At 39.6% G+C, this 21635-nt stretch overlaps 1 protein-coding gene across 6 annotated transcripts in view; it reads left to right on the top strand.

Annotated features, from left to right (window-relative positions):
* Nucleotides 1-21635, top strand: part of LOC111865222 (ephrin type-A receptor 4-A) — a 550534-nt gene that overhangs the window by 491683 nt on the left and 37216 nt on the right. For all 6 annotated transcript variants that reach the window (XM_023853096.2, XM_023853093.2, XM_023853095.2 and 3 more), the window contains exons 4-12: nt 8491-8776; nt 10725-10870; nt 11862-12096; nt 12986-13141; nt 15547-15707; nt 19411-19680; nt 19780-19966; nt 20687-20798; nt 21065-21135. In XM_023853096.2, the coding sequence (XP_023708864.1) occupies nt 8491-8776; nt 10725-10870; nt 11862-12096; nt 12986-13141; nt 15547-15707; nt 19411-19680; nt 19780-19966; nt 20687-20798; nt 21065-21135 (1624 nt within the window). The remainder of the gene's footprint in view (nt 1-8490; nt 8777-10724; nt 10871-11861; nt 12097-12985; nt 13142-15546; nt 15708-19410; nt 19681-19779; nt 19967-20686; nt 20799-21064; nt 21136-21635) is intronic.

Here is a 21635-nt window from a genome sequence, read left to right as displayed (position 1 = left end):
TGAGCCAGACGAATCCAGTCCATACCACCCCATCCTGTCTCCCTAAGACCAATTTTATTATTCAACCACCTACGCCTTGGTCTTCCTAGTGGTCTCTTTCCTTTTGGTTTTCCAACCAATATCCTTTAGGCATTCAGTTTCTTCCTCATTCGTGCTACGTGCCTTGCCCATCTCATCCTCCTTGATTTGATCATTCTAATTATACAGTCATATTCGTAGTAATATTAAACGACACTTGCTTCGCTTCCTGGAATGAATAGTATAAAGAGAACCGGTCTGGTAGTGTCAGGAGGAATACACTGAACGGAAAAATAAAGGTAAATGTAACCCTGTAACAGGCCGTGGAAGCCAATAGGGTTGTGAGGTGTCGAGGCTCCCACATTTTCTAGATAATCGGCTTATAGATGGCAGTGAGGTTAGCCTTACGTGCCGGCCGCACTTTACCCCCATAAAGATTCCTAGTACTCATTTCTGTTAGGGGCTGAGTCGACCCCGGGGTCATAGTGCGGCCGAAAGGATTAGGTGAACTGAAAAAACCAGTGACCTTATCGGGAATCAAACCCGCGATCTTCCAGCTTGTGGCATAGTACCTCAACCAACTACGCTACCGGACTGAACGGAAATGATGTGGCAAAAGTTTTGTTACTGTGATTGAGGTGGGAACATCGTAGTGAATTCTGTATGCAAGTATTCGGAAGGAGACTCATGGCTTAGTATGCCGTCAGTCGCTTGGGAAGACAGGAAAAACGCGGACATTGTGAGTATAACTGGTAACTCCGCCGAGATTGAAACCTGGCACTTCCCAAGTATAATTCTGGAAGTGTGCCGCTATTCCAGCCTGCGCAGTGCCTATATGCGTGCTAGTAGACATGTCTCTAATCGTGATTGTGCAGAAGAAATGGAAATATGTGCTGCAGTGAATGTCTTTCCACTAGATCCATTCTCACGACATTCCTGAATCCCTACCGAGTTCAGAGTCTTTCCGCTCATTTTGGGGTCTTCGCTGTGCTGGTGAATATCTCGTGCGATCCATGCCGAAGTGAGTGTCTTTCCACTGGTTTCGTTATCTTTGCACTGCTGCAGCCACAACGAAGGGCGATATTCTCCGCTCATTTTGGGGTCTTCGCTGTGCTGGTGAATATCTCGTGCGATCCATGCCGAAGTGAGTGTCTTTCCACTGGTTTCGTTATCTTTGCACTGCTGCAGCCACAACGAAGGGCGATATTCTCCGCTCATTTTGGGATCTTCGCTGTGCTGGTGAATATCTCGTGCGATCCATGCCGAAGTGAGTGTCTTTCCACTGGTTTCGTTATCTTTGCACTGCTGCAGCCACAACGAAGGGCGATATTCTCCGCTCATTTTGGGATCTTCGCTGTGCTGGTGAATATCTCGTGCGATCCATGCCGGAGCGATTTCCACTCTGGGTCTACAGACCGATGGCCGATGTCTCCTGCGATACATATTGCAGTGATAATGATTCTGAAAGCTGAAGTGATGCCTGGTGATTAACTATTCACGAACGATATGCAGTTCCAGTTTATGATTTCTGCATACTAATTTAACGAACAACTTCCAGAAAGTGGCTGTAGGCTTCGAACAAATTTGAATCGAAATTTGCACCCGGTACGCGCACAGGACTAGCTACATATTTGTGTCCTGTGTGACATACGCCACTTACATATTCAGCGCGTCATTCAATCCAGCTCCTTGTGTCAATAAGCTCGAAATACTACGACAGATATGCATACTGAATATACCCTTATACTTTAACGACGCTCTCAACAGTTATTATTAACTAAACATTAGTTAACTTGCCCCCGCAATTTGCTTCCCGTTGACATATAAATGACATCCCACCACCACCATCCCCTTCAGCACCCCTTACATCCCATTAAATCCCTTCTATACGGTAACACACGCCCTAAAATAAGCTTGTCACGTGTTAAAACCAGCTTCTATGCACCCCTATTGCGACATTTATTACTTAGAAGAGGCAAGTCACTCTGTATGCTTGAATGGCGTCAATCCCGCGACACGCTGTCATCATCATTGTACTTCGTTGCTTGTTCAGAATTTGGCTAACCGTTTCAGTAGCCCCCAGCTGAACATCGCTGGCGATACTGAATAGAACAGCCATCACATTGCATAGCAGGGACTACTTTAGTTAATAAATGAAAGGAAAATGGATCGTACAAAAGGATATTCATGTCGATTTCTTTTTACCCTTGTTAATAGTACCAACATCCCTATGAATTACGCAAGTCTTCAAGTTCAAAGGGTGTACTTAATGTAAGGGAAAACTTTATGCTGATCTATGTCACCACCATTGTTGAAGTACTAAAATATCCATTGCAACATTTTAGCATTTTCGCTTTGGTAAATTGGGACACTTCATTGAAAACGAAAGGATTTTACGTTCTGTGGCATTCCGGAAGGAATAATTCTTTATTGTTGTCAAATGGTTTGGGCCAGGGATGTCTAACGTGAAATCACAGAGGGGCTGCATTGTACATTCGGCACCCACACACGGGCCACATTACGAAAAGAAACACGTCTTCCCCTGGACCTGTAAAATTAAGAACCATTTATTTGATGTAAATTTTGCCAAGCCGGCGGTGCATAAAGATCAGCCGCTAAACGTCTGCGAAGTTGTGTCGATTTTGGATATGATGAGGGAGTCGTACTATTTCCGTGCTTTTCTAAGTTACTGGTTAGATGCCGTGTGAAATCAGTTAAAATGAAAGACGGAGAATCTTGTGGAAGAAGCTTCAGGCGGATGGACGCGTTGCCACGTTGCAAGGAATGGAAAAATTGTCTCATTACACAAAACCAACTAGCGAATCGATTTGGGGTTCTCGTGCCTATAGTTGAAACCCTGGCTTAGGTTAAAGGTGGGAAAAAGATAAACCTTGAAGAGGCCACGAAAATGCCAATCCAACCTCCGATGATGTTAATACATTTTAACTTTCTCATAGGCTGACCGAAGTGCTGTTAGTTGTCTGATTGCTGCGATGGAATGAGCCTGACGTGGGTCTGTTACAAAATGTAGGCCGGGAAATCTGTTTGAGAACTCCAGTCAGATGGTACAGCATCGTTAAAGTGGATATCGCGGAGATTAATGTGGGCTGGCTAATGGTAGGGGGTGGATGGAATTGGCTCAGAATTGTGTCCGTTGAAGCCCCGAATGATAGATATCCTTCTGTTATCGTATTCGATTCCGTACCAAAAATCCAGTTCACACAGTTCGGTGTTCCTCCGTTTCTTCACACGAATTTCGGTGTACTGCCTTGGGGAAACCATCGCTACACCAGCCTGCTCTGTGCCTCTGGAGGAAGAGATCCTGCTGTTAGTTAATGGGCTTTTCGTATTTTGAATGTGTACATAAGTTTAATTCCAAATGTGACTGTTGAATTACGCACTTCCTATCGAAGCCGTACCGACAGTATGAAGAGTCGACTGTTGGTCGATTCATTGGTGTTCAGTAGTGCAAGGCGGGCACATTGTCTATGGCCGTTTGATGTCTTTTGCTATTTCGAAATTGGAGGGAATTTCGGAATGCTGAACATCGAATAGTTTGGTAAATAGTATTGTGTTCGTTTAATAAATACGGCAAGCGATGCAGCGACGTCCGCATTCTTATGGCTTACTGAATTATGTTCTCATATTGCGTACTTGCTTTAATGTTCACCCTCAGTACTGTCCTCTTGACCATTACGAATACTGACTTTGTACCTAAGAAAGGGAGCTTTCATATATAAGACAATACTCTACATAACTTCCAAATTTCGCTACACGTATGGATGCCGTTGAAACTGTTTAAACAAAAGACTGAATTGTGGTGGAGTTTGTGAAGTTAAATCATATTACCGCTAAATTCCAAAGCTACTATATATGCTTTGTTTATATAGGTAATGATCATTTAATGTTATGTCAGGGTAATGTAAAAGGTAAGGTAAAGCTATCCCTGTAACAGGCCGAGGCTCCCACATCTTCTAGACAGCCAGCAAGGTTGTCAGCCTTACACACCATCCTCCCTTTACCCCGAGCAAGATTCCTGGTACTCATTTCTGTTAGAGGCTGAGTCGATCCCAGGGCCATAGTGCGGCTGGAAGGATTAGGTCAATTGAAAATGTCAGGTTAGTGTAGGTTTTGAAAGTTGCTGGGAGCCGTACCATAGCTCAGGTGGTTAGTCGCAGTCTTACCACCACAGAGACCAGGCTCAGTCCCATGTTAGGTCATGTGGCATTTGTGGCGTCCAAAGTGGCACGTGGATATGTTTTGACGAAGTACTTCCGTTTCCCTTGTCAATTCATGTATAGTCTCGTTATTGACGGCGTCGCTAGGTAACAAACAAATGAAGTTGTTGGACTGTTGTTACTTTTACATGGTTCAATCCGTTTAACATCGTTAACAAATGTCAATATCACTGATAGTTGTACATACACGTATACACATGTGCTTGCAAGCGCAGTAGTATTTAAATGAAGTCTGTATTTACTTTCCTTCATTCTATAGTTATTTAATTTTTTAAATTATTTTTAATTCGCTTAGTGGGGGGTGGAGTCCAACTGGGTCCACTCGGCATGGCGGCCACTGATTGGCCTATTATAGCCTGCCCCGGGCGATTATGATGATGGAGAATTTGGTGGAATGAAGATTGGCAGGGGAAACCTAAGTACTCGGAGAAAACCTGCCCCAGCGCCACTTTGTCCACCACGAATCCCACTTGACCAGACCCGGGACCAAACCCGGGCCGCTGCGGTGGGAAGCCAGCGACTAACCGCTTGAGCTATGGCGCGGCCTTCTATAGGTATTGGTTTCCTCATTAAATCGTAGATGTATTATATTTATTGCTTATTCATTTAAGTCTTGCATGGGGATGATTGGCCAACTTTGGCGCATAGAGGGTGTCGCGTGGCCAGCGAAACGAACCCCCACTGCCATTAATTTCGGTTTCTAGACTGGAGCCGCTATTTCCTTGAAATAGCTCCTCGGTTATTCTCACGAGGCTGAGTGGACCCCGTTCCAGACCTACAACTTCTCACAAAATCTGGTAGCGCCGGGAATCGAACCCGGACCTCTGGATCTGTAGCCAGGAACTCTGACCACTAGACCACAAGTTGGCACTAGCTTCGCCGACAAGCGGTGGTCGCTCGGTCGGTATAGTTCGCTTGTGGACTAAAACCACGGAATTTGTTTTTTGTTTTGTTTAGATGGAGGACTGGAGTGGCAGAAAATATCACAGCTGTTTTAATAAATATATTATTGTGTTTCTTCTCATAATGTTTCCAGGAACATAATGTATATATAGGCAGCACATAATGCACTGACTGTGATGAAAGGAAGCTTTTTAATTGCAAACCAATTGGAACACAATTAATTATTAGTACCTCTGTGATTCGTCCTTTTGTGATGCTTAATACTGTCAGACAGATTAAACCCATGCTGTGAATATGTATAATTATACAGTTTAATTCTAAAGGTATGGTGCACATCATTAAATATAGTGCATGCTTATAGAAGATTTTCATTTGGTAGGTCAGCCGAATGTCTCTGTCATTCAGGCTTTATGCAGCCAAAAAGGACAGTTTAAACGAAATTTATTTAAGTGTTCACTTATTATGTGTTAATGAAATTTTTGCACCAGGATGGTTCCATTTGAAGGTATACCCAAGGTATTCTCATCCAAATTTAAAGCGCAGTTCAGACTGAAGCCGCCACTGGATATTATGCTAGTTCAGTACTATTACTCCAGATTTATTTAAAAGCGTTTAGTAAAATATAAGTAACATATCAGCACTGGAAATATTCTGTTTCAGTACCAGTAATCACTGAATCTTTGTGACATTATTATTATTATTATTATTATTATTGGAGGGGGTGGGTTAACCCATGCACTGCGACCTGTTGTTGATCTATTGTACGCCCCACTTTGATATTATACCAGTCGCCATACCCTACCGATACTGGTGCGTGCCATTAGCCCCGTTCAGCCAACGAGGTCGGCCCTCGGTACCCGATTCTTCCCCCATCTACCAGAGGCATTTGAAACTACTTGGGCAGGAAACTTTTTTTGCCTAATTTTGCTCAGAGGTCTCCTAGAGACATGAGGATCTTTTACGCAAATCTGCGACACGGGACCCACGGTTTTAAGTCCCTCCCGGAGGACTTGTTCCCTGAATTTTTCCGCCCTTAAAAATTCCACGACCTCCGGCGGGTTTGAAGCCGCATACCTTGAGTCATGAGATGGGATCGTTACCCCTAGACTACGGAGGCCGCTGTCTTTGTGACCTAACATATGGAACTGAGACAGTGACATATTGTGAACCCTTTATCCTTAATTTGTGGGGCAGTTCCCTCTCATGAAGAAATTGTGGGTCCCTGACTCCTTATAACATTTGGGATCACAGTCTGTAGCATGGAGGCTGTAGAACATCAACAGTTGCAAACAGTAACTTCAGGAAGTTAACACATATAAATGTTTGGTCACATAATCTTGTGATTAGTGAGTACTAGATAAACCTAGCACAGAGGGAAGGGTAATGTTAAAGTGCATATCCAAGAGACAGGGTGTGAGATTGCAGAGTGGATCGGATGCCTGGGAACAGAGTACAGTACTGACCTCTTGTGAATACAGCAGTGAATCTCTGAGTTCCATAAATGGCAGGGAATTTCTTATCCAGCTGAGTGATAGTCATTTTCATTTTCACCATTAATTTAATCTGAAAATTAAGTACAATTTATCCATATTTTTCTCATTCATAATTTTAACAGTTCATGGATTTTGAACATTTTGTGTGTGATAGTGCAATTTTTGTTTGTTCTGCAGCTTAAGTATAATGCAGTCAAAGTAAAATAGTTCTTTTAAATAAATAAGGAATCACTAATGACTTCTAATGAATCTTTTGGAATATGATGTTATGTGGTCCAGTAGAATTTCACTGACTTTTTGGAGGAACTCCTAAGAGTAAGCCAAGAAAGCACCTAGCAAGCATCTTGCTTGGCATATACTTCAGCCTCAGAGATCGAGCAGTACATTCTCTGAAACGTAGCGAACTTCTACCAGACTATATGGTGTCACATCAAAGAAGATAATTCCTTTCAACAACTTTAAGTAAAACCTATTAGTCGAAGTATATTTTGATAATTTTGGATTACTGTGGTTTGAACTTTTTATCTGCCACGACTGGGGCTTAGGGAGAGAAGGTTACATATACCGAAACCGTATGGGGCCTCATTCTGTATAATACACAGGAAGGTACAAACACTTCATACAGGTTGAGACTGTAGTGATACTCAGATGAACTATAACTGGTATGTTGATTTCTGTGCTACATGTCACCACCGCATTCAGTTTATAACATACATGCAAATTGCAGTAAGATTTATTTTAACAATACCACTGACTTCCAGTAATATGAATGTTATTGCTGGGATATTTGGTTGAAGTAGAACATGCATCAATTTCCGTATGGTGTGATACTTGGCTTTAGTTCATATCAAGAAATAATCATCTCCTGTTGCTGTATCGTTCAGTTTCATTCACTGGCCTATGAAAATGTATTATGTGGCATACTTTTTGTGTTTCTGTCTTAAAATTGCACTTTTATGTCAGTAAATAATTCCTGCAACCTGACCATTTGTCTGGAATGAAACCCCTACCCACCCTCTAGATTCTAGATTTGTTGTTTACAACAAAGATAAATTCAAATTAAATTCTGATGTCTATAACATGAATACTAGACAAAAATATAACTTCCACCTACCGTCATCAACTTTATCAGTATATCAAAAAGGAGTCTACTTTACTGGCATAAAAGTGTTCAACAATCTGCCACAAAGTATTAAAAACTTGGGCAATGATACTAAAAAGTTTAAATCAGAGTTAAAGAATTATCTACATGCTCATTCCTTCTACTCTTTAGATGAATACTTCAATGTAAATAGAGAATGATGTAAAATTAAGTTATAATAATTTTTAAGCTAAAATTGCCTGTACTTATGTATGTAACCTTTTGACTTGTTCTGTATCCAAAGGTACTAACCTGCTTAGGATTTATAGAATGTAAATAAATTCAATTCAATTCAATTCATGATGTACTTAAGATCAGTGGTGAAATAATGAAATTAGAAACATATAGGACACACATCTGACTTTCTTTACAGACCTGTCACAAACACTCAAGTTTCAAAGAAAATATATGGTTGGATAAAGAAGGGAAGTGGGGATTTTACAAGGTCACAAATGAAGCACAAAACGAATGTAAAGGGTCATATATAACATCTAGCATATACTATATAATGTATATCTGCTAGCAGTAATTAAGTTAGTGCTACAACTTATATCAACTTCATTCTTGAAAACTTAAATTTCAACATGCCACTTACAAGTACTTTTCATATATGTTATAATGTAAAAGATAAACATTTTGTTATTGAAACTGTGGAACATCTGCTAATATGTGTGTGTCTTTGCTTGTATGATTATAGTGGGTTGAGGAGAGTTTCACCAACTTCGAGAAGGGCATCAACTGGAGGTCATACGTTGTTTGCGATGTGGCTTACAACAATGTGAATAATTGGCTGTGGACGCCATTTGTGGAGCGAGGGATTGCAAACCGCATTTATATTGAGATCAAGTTCACAATCCGGGATTGTTCGCTGTTCCCGGGCAATGCACTGTCATGTAAAGAAACCTTCAGCTTGCTGTACTATGAGTTTGATGCAGCAACACGGGAACCACCGCCATGGGAACCAGAGAGCTACAAACTCATTGGTAAGTATCCATCCTGTTACTACAAACATCCTTCTTCCTTCATGTACCACTTCTTCTTTACAAGCTAGACAACTTCATGCCTGTCAGCTTTTGGTCTTCCTGTAGCTTCACAGTTATGAGGGCTATTCGGAAAGTAACCTCCAATTATTTTAGGCAATTAATGTACGAGCAGGGGAGAGCTTACACATGCGAGGTAGCGTCACATGACTCATTGCCTTGTAAACCATCACATAACTGGTCACCTAGTGTTTGTTCTTGTCTCATATAGTGTGTCCAGCAATTGAAAATCCCACCAGCTGTGAAATTCATGCTGTTATTCGCTTTCTTAAAACCAAAAAAATTATTGCTGCCGAAGTACATCATGAAGTGTGTGTGGTTTACAGCCAAGATGTAACAAGTGAAGGAACTGCAAGACAGTGGTGTCGAATTTTCAGAGATGGGCGAATAAATGTAATGTTCACGATGAAGAGTGAAGTGGTCGGCTGGCCGTCTTTAGTGAGTGATGATTGTGTTCAAAATGAAAGATGGCACTTTACAATTTCAGAAATTGCTTGTGAATTTCTTCAAATTTCATGCACCATCTTCTACAAAATTATCACAGTTAGGCTAGGCTATCACAAGTTTTGCTCAAGATGGGTCTCAAAAATGCTCATGGGTGCACGCAAAACGCAGAGAATGGTTTCAGCTTTGACTTCTTAGAACAGTCCCACAAAGATGGCGATGAATTTCTGGATCACATCAGAACAAGTGATGAAACTTAGGTTTCGTTTGTGAATGTTGAAATCAAAGAGCAGTCAGAGCCGTGGATGCACACACACATTCACCAAACAAGGCCCCCCCCCCAAAAAAAAAGTCTGCTTGCCAGAAAACTGATGGCAGCTGCTTTCTGGGGCAGGGAAGGAGTGCTAATGGTGGAATTAATGCAACAAAGGATCATGATACTGTCAGAAATGTATTGCAAAACATCAGAAAAACTATGTAGGGCCATTCAGAACAAAGGATGTGGAATGCTGACATACAGTATGGTGCTCCTCCATTGCAATGCATGTCTGCATGCAGCTGCTTGTACTCAAGCACCGCTGGAGCATTTCAGCTGGGAGTTGTACAGCCGTGATCATGCTCTGAACACTGCCACCTGTTTACCTAAGTGAAGAACTGTTTGGGATCACAGTGGTCAACGATAATGAGGAGTTGATGGAAGGTTTCAAAACGTGGTTGAGCTCACAAACAGCAGACTTCTTTGACACAGGCACAGAAAAGCTTATTCCCCGATATAACAAGTGCCTCAGTTTGGGGGGGGAGGTTGAATATGTTGAGAAGTTGCTTAAGTATGTACCTATTATTTGTATATAATAAAGTTTTTTATTCATTGCTTGTTTTGTTAACAGCTCAGCAGAGGTTCCAATTCTATCTGCCTCCTCCTGCATGCAGTAACCACTTCAACCATTCTGCTTCATAAAATATATCACATATTTCAACACTTCTTTTTTTTTATGTCTTGTCATGTGTGTTCAGCTAAGTGTCTTATTACAACTCTCATTTCTGCCACTTCTGTTCTTCTGTCTTTGCTACCCCACACCCATATCTTGCTATCATATTTTACCATTAATTTAATCAGTATTTTGATAATTTCAAGAATGGTCCCCTGGTTATTATTTTATCAAAGTGTATGTAAATTCATTTAGTGCTGCTAGCTTCGTAAGAATATGAATGTGCATCAAATGTAAATTTTTTGACTATGTCATCAAGGAGTAGTTAGTTAATGTATGAGTGCGTGCTGGAAGATAAAGAGTCAGTTTTGACACTCAGAAGGTTTAATGATGTGGCGGCAACTATCTAGATTGTATCCAGTGATGGTGTTCATGACACTGACTGAACAGTGACATTATTGGCAAAAGTGGGAAAATCACATTAGTGTTGTCCACTGGAAGATACGTTTGTTTCATAGGTCGAATAGCAGCAGGTGAGGGGAGGTTCAACACAAACAGTGAGGTGATCATCAACACAGAAGTAAAGTCCATTCCTGTCACGAAAAAAGGAGTGTACTTCGCCTTCCGTGACCAAGGAGCATGCATCTCACTTCTAGCCATCAAGGTACATATTTTCAAGTTTGTGTCTCAGATACTGTAGTTTAAGTAAAGTAATAGTTTGTAGATGTACCAAAATTTAATAAATATCTTTCTGTACCAGTATCACTGTGCAGTTTTTTTTTAATAAATGGTGTTAACAGCAATTAAGACTGATAATCTGTATTGTGAATTGAAATTTTCCACTTTTGAATATGGTTTGAAGACTGTACTTTGTGTTCTTTGTCCTTAATTAGCACTCTTATCTTGCTTGAATGGAGCACCACAGTTCATAAAATCGTTTATCACATGCTTTAGAAAGAAGTGTGATATACCTTCAGAACTGGTTTTTGGTCTTGTCCACTGTTCAGTATGCTAGAAACTAGAAATCACAATGTTTCGGAAACTGGATCTGTTTCTGGCCTCAGGTGAGGATTACGACCAGATTCTTATTATTGTTATTATTGTGGGTTTGATGATGTGGGGTGCTCTCTCTGACGTGGGGACTTGTCTGTCATTTACGTACAATTGCTGCTGACCCTCACCAGTTCAGTCATTCTCGGGTCGGGAGTCCCGTGGGTCCTGGGACCATATTTTACTGTCTCAGATTCAAGACTTCCCTTTTCATCACCTCCTATTACTCGTAGGACAACGGTGGAAGTGTTTGAGCCCACCTCTATGTCAAATTCAATGCAGATATTTAAATACACAAGACTTTGAAGGGAGATAACAGAAAAATACGCGATAAAATTGTGATAGAGCGCACACATTCGTGGATCTAGGATAGAAAGGGAGGTGAAATTTGTGCTACAAATTTAGCCAGTAAACCATGCCCATGAATACCAGTGCACAGAATTATATGGAGAATGTGTGAAAACATGTTGCGTCTACTGCTGGTGCCATCTGTGGAGTAAAATCTGAGTCTGAAAAGTGGTGAGGCAGTTCCAATTTTTAACCATATTGAGTTAAATTGAAAACTTAACCTTTAGTGTTGTGGAAAGTAAATCTTATGTTACCAGGTGTACTACATTACATGTCCTGAGGTTACGGTGAATTTTGCCCACTTTCCAACAACCCCAACGGGGCGTGAAGTGACATTCATTGAACAAGCATCAGGCAGATGTGTTGAAAATGCAGAAGAAGTGGATACTCCCACTTATCTTTGCAAGGGTGATGGAAAATGGTACTTACCTACTGGCGGATGCAAGTGCAAGGCTGGTTATGAGGCAGACCAAGAGAAGCAGACCTGCAATGGTAAATATGATTTAATCTTAGAACATACCTGTTCTTTAGAATCCATATACCTATTAGCCTATAAGTAACAGTCTTAACTGTAATATTTACACGCATAATTTCTTCCTCATTTTGCTTACGTAACCGCAAATTATAAGTTAGAAAATATTCAGGTATTTACCACACTGTAATAATTGAGGTATTATTACTAACTCTGTTTGCTTTATTTGGTATTATATTCAGTTTTTTAGTTAACTTCAAGAGACATTTATGAATTTAAAATACTGCATAATTAGGTGTATTAACTGTCTTTAGCAAATTTATGTTGGTACATGCCAGTGGGTATTTTATGCCTAGTGAGTGGAGTGTTGATATCGAGAAGCAGTGATCAAGACCTGCATTTTTATTTTTCAACAAAAAAATGCCAATATACATAGAATTAACGAAAACTAGGAATTTCAACCTCTTATTGCCTAAATTTAACCAGTTCTTTTATATTTTTCTAATTTATGATATAAAAGTAATAGTACAGAATACCGTTTGTGTTTTGGAAGGAAAGGCACTTATTCAGAGGAATCAGTTATTTGTTTGATAGCAGTCTCATACAGTTCCCCTGGGTGGCATTTCTGGAAGGAAAGACCTTACACACAGAGTAAAAATTCTGTTTCATATTTTCTTATTATCCTTAGGAATGGTCAGTAAGGGATGAGGGTATAACTAGTTTGTACTTTGACACAAAATAATGCATGTCTTAACAATCTAACACACTAAAACTGTGATAGCTTGCCATATCCCATTAATCATATGGAAATATTCTCTAACATGTAAAGCTGTACTTTGTCCAATCTTGATCTGGCATGTAACTGGCATGAAGACTAACATCTGTGTGATTGGCTTTTGTTTTCTGAAGTTTGCCCTCCAGGTAAATACAAGCATGCTACGGGAGATGAACGTTGCCAGCCTTGCCCAGACCATAGCAAGGCACCTGACTACGGATTCTCTGAGTGCCGATGCAACTCAGGGTACTACAGGGCAGCTAAAGATCCCAAGAACATGCCTTGCACGCGTAAGTTCCAGTTATTTCTCAGCATGTAAACTGTAAAGATTATTGTCTTTTGGGATGTGGCACTTATTTTGATACATATGTACTAACGTTCTGAAAGATTAGCTGCCTACGTCTTCAGATTAGAAGTTTCTCCGAAATGTTAGAATCTGTCTAAGAAATAATGTGGTGTCACATTTTCAAGTTCATAACCTTCATTGCCATCACAGTGGAAAGCTGAAATCTCACATGTAAACTGTACTGGTAAAGGAAAGGTATAGCTATCCCTGTAACAGGCCGTGAAGACCCATAGGGTTGTGAGACATTGAGGCTCCCACATTTTCTCTAAGACAGTCGGCCCACAGATGGCAGTAAGGTTGTAACCCTAATGCACTGGCCACCCTTTACACCCCCAGGAAGATTCCTGTACTTTCCCAAAAATGCAATTAGAGGTAAAGTAGTCATTTGCCTAAGCACAGACTATGTATGAGGGCCAAGTCAAAAGTAATGAGTAGCTTCAGTTTATACATGTTTTATTGACAGAAGATAGGAGTTAATGGCTAATAGATGTATGTGTGTTTTGTGGTCTGAAATAAGATCCAGCACACACATGCTGATACTTATCCAGAATTCATTTGGGCAGAGTGGCTGCAAATTAAAGTGACCATTAATCCCAAAATAAGACATGTCCCGATTGATTTTGCCCCTGATTTATTAAATCAATTAATGCAATTTGAAAAAAAAAATGAACTGAGATAGCTCAGCTTCTCAAAATAGTTNTTTATATTCATATTATTGAACAGTATCTTAAATCTGGATTTACATAACAAGTGTACTCTGTGGCCACAGTTTCTCTCTGACACTTAAACGCGTGAAATTCATTGTAATAGTACAATAAATTCGGTTCCTGCTACATGGAAAACATGGTGCATGTCTGTTACAAAAACCAGCCAGTAAATGCTGTTCAGGGAAATAATGGATGTTTATTCTGAGGATTATGTGAAACATAATTACAGTATATAGTTAGAAGGCAGAGTTAAAACATATAGCATAGGTAGTAATCGCTGTGCTTTAAAGGGTTAGTGTAGTAAACAACAATGAAGATGTGAATTCTTAATTAGTACACACACATTTTAAAAAGGCATTCTTTTTTATTTTATATACTTTATTGCCCTTATTGTTTATATTTTCAGACATACGGCTATCATTTAAAAGTTAATCACAGTACAGTTATTACATACAGACAGATCATTTTCTTTTGCTTTTCTTTAAATATTTACTTACGAAAAATGTTTCAGATATCCAGTTTAGCAAGATATAATGCAAATGTACAAATGGCCATTATTTAGAAATTTGATGAAGTTCTATTTGACCAGTAGAAACCCATCCAGCAACACTGTGTAGATCACCAAAACCAGATTTCACTTAAATCCAGTGAGTAGTTTTGGGAAATTCAGTGCATACATACAAATACAATGTAATATTCTCAGACACTGTGGAAAGAATCCATATGATTTTTTTAAGTAGTTTTAATTCATATACAAAGCTGGAATAGTGTTAGTACTGAAATTCCATTCTAAATAGAACTTGTGTGTTACCGATGAAACATAAGGTTGCATTTTCATGAGAATGTTCATGTCGGTTATGACTCTTATGGTTAGAGGAAGGTGCAAGGGTAAGTAAGAAATGAGATATATAGGGTTAAGGTCCTCATTTTCCTCTGTTGCCTGAAAAGCATATAGTGAAGTAACACCATTAGCATGCCATGATATCACCTCATAGCTTGAGCAGACTATTCAGTAAGTACAGGTGGGAGGGTGGATAGGCCAGGGGGTGAATTTGGGGAAGTAGGAAGGAGGAAGAAAGACAAGCAGACACCCACCCTCTCATTAGCCAGTTGGATGGATATATCTATCCCTAACCTCTACATACCTGCTTCTGACAGTAGCTTCCACTACCTCTGGTACAGCCACTTGTGGTCCTTCAAACAAGGCAGTTCATTAAAAATATTGCATAGTGAATTTTGGAAAGGAATTTTCATATTTCAAGCCCTGTTGCAAGCACCTCATTAAGACAGCTGACTTGGTATCTTTATGATTTTCATGAGGAAAGAAGTTGTGTTTCCAGGAATGTCTGAAGAACTGTATTTTCAGTTCATATTTAAGAGTTAATTTCTGTATTCTGAGATCAGTAAAATTCCGGGTCAGGTACAGAGCCCCAGTTAAAGGTTGAGATTATGCTGACATGCTTGTAATCAGGCCAATTGCACATTTTTGGGTCAGTAATGGGTAAGTATTGAGCATTGGTAGAATGATGATTTAAGGGCAAAATTGAAGTACTTGGAGAAGAACATGTTCCCATGGCAGTGTTTTCACAAGTTCCATGCATTTGTAGAAAAGTTACTAATGACAATTTGTTCTTGTACACAGAACCACCATCGGCCCCACAGAATCTGACAGTAGGGTTTGTGGACCAGTCGACAGTAATTCTGTCGTGGACACCACCTCACTTCCAAGGAGGAAGAGTGGACACTGTATATAGGGTAGAGTGTGATTCATGTGGACCTGGGGTCTCATACAATCCTAGTGCGGTGAGTATACAATGTGTTATAGCACATCTGCATTCTATAGAAAATCAGATGTCATTTCTGACTATTTTACCAGTTGCTTCAGTATTCTGCCATAGCATTGGTGCCTAGAGGCAATATTTGTACCTGTGAATAAGCAAGTACTGTGAGGAGGGGGAAATTTGCTTAACATAGAGCTTCATAAATTGTGCTGTTCATCTGATATTGTTATGTGATTAAATCAAGTGGAATTAAATAAGATAGGACATTTAGTACTCATGGCGTATATAAAGGGACACAAAATATATTATGAAAAGGCATATGATATTATTTATGAGAACTAGGCATAGAAGGCAGGATTTTAGTGTAGATTTTAGGATTTAGAGTGTTAAGTTATTAACAGGATACAGCTGGTTAAGTAGTGTCCAGTATTGGGTTTTTATGTATGTATGTATGTATGTATGTATATATATATATATATATATATATATATATTGTAACGTGTTTCGTTACTGAAGACGCCGTAGAGATGGTTAAGTGGTTTATTTAACAATCTTCAAATAACGGCTACAATTAATTATCACAATATTACGGGTTTCCACACTTTACAAACCCTACAACAAAATCTCTTAACACTATCTTCAAGAGACTTCACGTATTAATAACGCGGGAGCTATACAAGTCTCCCTGAATTACACACTCCAGATATAACTGGTTATCACTGGTTATCGNTGCGCAACATGTCACAATATATATATATATATATATATATATAAAATGATGTACCTTTGGGTTCTGTAAAGGCAGGAAATTTCTTGCCCATCCGGGTAACTATTAGCATTTGAAGGATAATTAAATGCAGTGGATTTAGTTACTTAGTCACATAATTCGGGCATACAACTCTGATAACGCCAACAGCCTTAAAATGATCAACTACTTATTGAGGAGGATTGTACTCTCATGTGAGTGTGTTGCTTTGTTATTTGATTAATTATTGACTTGGGCAGGTAAGTACATAGCGTGTCAAAGTTTTGCTAGGACTGTGTTCATTAAAAATACAAGACGTGAATTATTTTCAAAATTTCACCCTTTTTATTCAAAATAGTCACCTTCTGAATCAATACATAGCTGGAATCGATTGAAAAGTTTTTGAAAACAGTCACTGTACTCCTTTTGTGGAATCATGTTTAAAACTGTGGTACATTTCCTTTGGATGTCCTGTATATTGTCGTGACGGTTTCCTTTCATCGCCAACTTAACTTTTTGGAACAACCAGAAATCAGTTGGAGCCCAACCTGGCGAATATGAAGGATGATCAAGGGCTGTGATCCCTTTTCTGGCCAAAAAAATTGTGCACGAACTTTGATTTGTGGGGTGGGGCATTGTCATGGAGGAGTGACCAGGAACCTTAGTCTCGATATTCAGGTCAAATTCGAAAAATTCTCGCCCACAAACGATTCCTTGTGAATGATTCATTTGGAATCGAAGAAAACCGTTAGCAGTGTCTTTACTTGATTCTTTTGCATGCACACTTTCTTTGGTTTCAGCTTCTTTGAGCTTAACCACGCTGCACTCTGCCGCTTTGTGAGAGGCTCATGTTGAAAACACCATATCTCATCACCAGTTACAATCGATTTTGTAAATTTTGTATCACTTTGGGCTGACCATAACATGTCTTTGCAGTGTTCAACTCTCATGTTTTTCATCGCCTGACAGTGCGTGCAGTACAAAAAGCGTGCAGACCTTCTGTTTGCCCAAATGCTTGGTCAAAATTCGATGCACAGTACTTTTTGGTATTCCCAAAAACTCCTCGATGAGTCTTGCAGACACACACGTGTCTGATGCAAGAATTTCGGTCACTTTTTTTTCACATTTTCTTCAGTGCGACTTTCTCTTGGCTTTGATGCACGTGGAGCGTCTTCAGTGTCCTCCCTTCCGTCACGGAATACAGCATACCATCGAAAAATGTTCGAGTGACTCAAACAATCACTACTGTACACACTTTTCATCATTTCGTATGCTTCTCTGGCTGTTTTGCCTAATTTCAAACAAAATTTGATGTCGGCTCTCTGTTCAACCTCCATTTTCCAATGAGCATCAGAACAGTACTGTTACATTGAAGGTCAGAACACATGATGCAGCAGTGCTTGCACTTTGAAATTATAGACAGCCACAGGTAAAACTTCAAGAATCTTAATGCCACAACTCACCAACAGATGGCTTTGCAGGGCAAAATTTAAAAAGATGAGTCGTAACAGATCCTGGACACACCGTGTAGGTAGTTGGGTAGTCAGTCAGCAGTCAGTTCAGTAATCAGTTTTTCATGCTGTGAAAAATAATTGTGAGATACTTGTGATTATCAGACAAAAGTAAGTGTAATGTAGCAAAACAATGCAACTTTTATACTGTAAGTTTTCTTTGCTTAAGTGTACACGTATGTATTGTCATGTGATTGAGTTACTGTATAGGGGGTTTAGATTGGTAATTGGATTTATTGAACTCTTTGATATATTGAGTGAGTACATGTTATAGTTCACACACACACACACACACACACGTGTCCAAAGTCATGTCTTCATTAGCCGTTGCTTGGTAGTGGCTTCTAATGGCAGACAGTCCCCTTCCTCTGGGTTCCTGAACTATATCCAGTCTCACCTGCCAGCATCTCACTGCAGCAGCTTACAGCAACTAAACCTCAGCAGTTCACTGACTGACTGACTGACTGACTCAGTCACTCACCAACCAACCAACTCAACTCAACTCAACTCACATGACTGACTCCTCTGACTGTCACTAAATGCCTTGCTTTTACATCTTGGCATGGACCACACAGAAGACACTGTTTCTCTGTTGCTGTTTATAGCAATGACCCTTGTCTGCTTGTTTATTTCGTGGTTGTTTCCTAGTAACAGGTCTACATGCACAGTATGTATGCTAAATGTGAAGTTTAGGCACCTCACCATGAAGATATAAAATATATATAAAAGGGATTAATTTGTCAGAGAAATTGCTGCCACTTTCTGTTTTTAATAAAATGCATTAATATTCTCTGTTATTAATCACTTAATGTCACTTGGTGGAGTGCCTATAGGCTTGGTTTGCAATGATATCTGGATTTATCAACCACTTATAGATCATAGGTAAAAGTAACTGTAGTGCTGTTGCTAATTCACACACTCAGCAGTTCACTATAGCATAAACTAAGTCTTCTCAGTCTGTTACAGTCTGCATTCATTGTTCCCTGGTAATGGCTTCCAATGGTGGGCGTTCCCCTAACTCTAGGTTCTTGAAGTATCCCTGTGCCTCAGCTACCAGCTTCTAACAGCAACAGCTGTCAGTGACTGAACTGCAGTTCTCTCACTCACCAACTCACCAACAAACTCGCTTCCCTGACTGCACTGCGTTAAATCTCAGGCTGGCAGCTGTTTCACACCAACCTCCTACTCTTCTTATTGACTCAAACTCAACTAAATAAACTCAAGGCCTGTCCTGCCTATAACACCTTGACACGGACCGCATAGGAAACACCGCTCATTGTTGTAGTTCAATTGCTGTGGGGACATCTTTGTTTGCAAAGCAAAGCAACCACTTGGGTCTGTGTGCTACAGTATTATTTATGCATTTAGATATTAATGGCTGACACACTGTGATGAAGAAAGAAATTGGGACTTGGATTAAATTTAAAATTCATAAAAGTAATGAGAACACATCTTTGCATTTCTTGCAGGGTGTTTTCAATGACACAAAAGTGACCATAACTGGACTAAATCCAGTTACAACATATCGATTCCAAGTTTTTGCAGAAAATGGGATAACAGAGTTGGCTGGCGAAAGCGATTATGTTGATATTACAGTAACCACAGAGGCCTCTGTCCCATCCAGCGTTATAAATGTTAGAGTGACATCTGTCAAGTCTACTGAGATGTCTTTAGCCTGGGATCCTCCACATACCAATGATGCCACTGATGCAGAGGGCGACACTGTTGAGATGTATGAGGTGAGTTCTACTTCAGTCTTGTGAAAGTACATGTATCAGTTGTATCTCTTCCTGTGGTTTTATTTGCCTATTATGTTAAATATGTTACATCTTTTGTAGGTTCGCTGTTTTGCTCGTCATGATGATGGCAATGCATCCAGTACATTAACAAAAGAACAGCAAACAACATTCACGGGGTTACGACAGAGGACTGAATATGGCTTCCAGGTTCGGGCTAAAACAACCCATGGGTGGGGCGAATTCAGCCCAACTCTGTTTAAAACAACAGGTCAAATATTGGGGACAGGTGAGTAACAGAAGAGAAAGTAATTAGTTTACAGTAGAAATACAGCAAGTACAGTAAACTCCCCATTATCTGGTATGTATATGGAATTGGGTCTGTCTGCCAGTTACCTGAGGAAACTCTTTGACACCTGCATGTAGGAGGATGATGTGTAGTGCTGCTAGTGATGGTTGGGAGAATTACTGCATGGCAGGTGAACACATTCACATGGCAAATTTACTTTTGAATATGTTTATAAAAATGGTAAATTGTATTTGAATTTTTTGATGGTTTGGAATTAGTGGTGGATGGATACAAGATAGTTGTTTGTTTACTGTTCTCATAAAATTCAGCATGTAACTTTTGTTGTATTTTAATTGTTACCAAGAAGTACTGTATTTAATTGAATGAAACCTTTAAAGAACTAGAGATTTATGGACTCAGATAAACCCAGAGTTGGGCAGTCACAGCTGTGGTTATATTTTTAACATATTGGTTACAAAAGTTTTCTTACATTAAAAGTTAATGTTATACTTAAGTTATGATTTGTTGCAATACAACTGTTTTTCTTCTTTATGTATATGAAGATATTGTTGTGGCCATTGTATTGAGATGCAACATATGGAGTAATTAAGCTTCTGGTTATTTTAGTTTATTAGGTATGTGTGAAATATGTGACATATGAAGGTGTTACACATTTTTGACATTCCATGTTCATTGGGCTTAATTATTTTTTCATTGCAGCAATTGTGGGCGATGATGATAACATGCAAGTGCGAATTATTGCAACAGTGATTGTCGTGGTGGTTATGTTCCTGGTTGTGATCATCATTGTGGCTGTCCTCTTTTTCCGAAGGTATGTTTCACAAAGAACACCACTTCCCACGATTCCTCTATTGTTGCATGCGTAACTGTTGTTACACTGATGTGGCATTTGATGTTTCATTGTTACATCACTGTTTGTTGATCCATAATCTAGTAACAGACATTTCTTGTGGTTAATCGATTCTGTCTCTGTCAGACATACCACAATATGTAATTCATATCACTATTATCTATAACAAGTAATTTTACTTGAATATGGTGTTACCATGGCTAATAATAAGCCTTTTGTCTTTGAAGGAGGGGCAGTGATGAATGCAACAAGAAACAGCCAAGTGACTGTGACACTCTGGAGTATCGAAATGGAGAAGGTGAGTTTATAATTATTAATTTATTGGTTATTTTAGATATTATTTTCTGATAATTTAAATAAACAGTAATGGTAAAGATTTGATTCTGTGTTTACAGCTTGTGTCACAAGAGATATTTTACAGTAGATACTAAGTGATACAAACAAATACAGGCAGCTTGAAATTCGTGGCCCTATACAAATACAGTATGCGCCAAAAATACAGTACTGAAATGAAAAGATGTCCTGTTGATATCACTGTCTATTCATGTGAAGGATCCTTACAAGACAGAACCTTCACACATCCTGAAGAAAAGGTCTGATCACCATGTCCCTGTAGTGTTCTTGGGTGACAGTAAGCGCATTGCCTTCCTCATCTTCAATGAAAAAAGGGCCTAGTATACAGTGTGCTGAGACGGCACACCATATTGTCACATGTGTACTCTATAGCGGTTTCTGCACGATATCATCTGGCCGCTCAAAACCAAGGAAGCGAGTTGTCTGGCAACCACTTCCATATGA

Source organism: Cryptotermes secundus, unplaced genomic scaffold (assembly GCF_002891405.2).
Source record: "Cryptotermes secundus unplaced genomic scaffold, Csec_1.0 scaffold614, whole genome shotgun sequence".
Taxonomy (NCBI): Eukaryota; Metazoa; Arthropoda; class Insecta; order Blattodea; family Kalotermitidae; genus Cryptotermes; species Cryptotermes secundus.
Note: the sequence above shows the minus strand (reverse complement) of the source record. Positions and strands in the feature narration are given on the sequence as shown.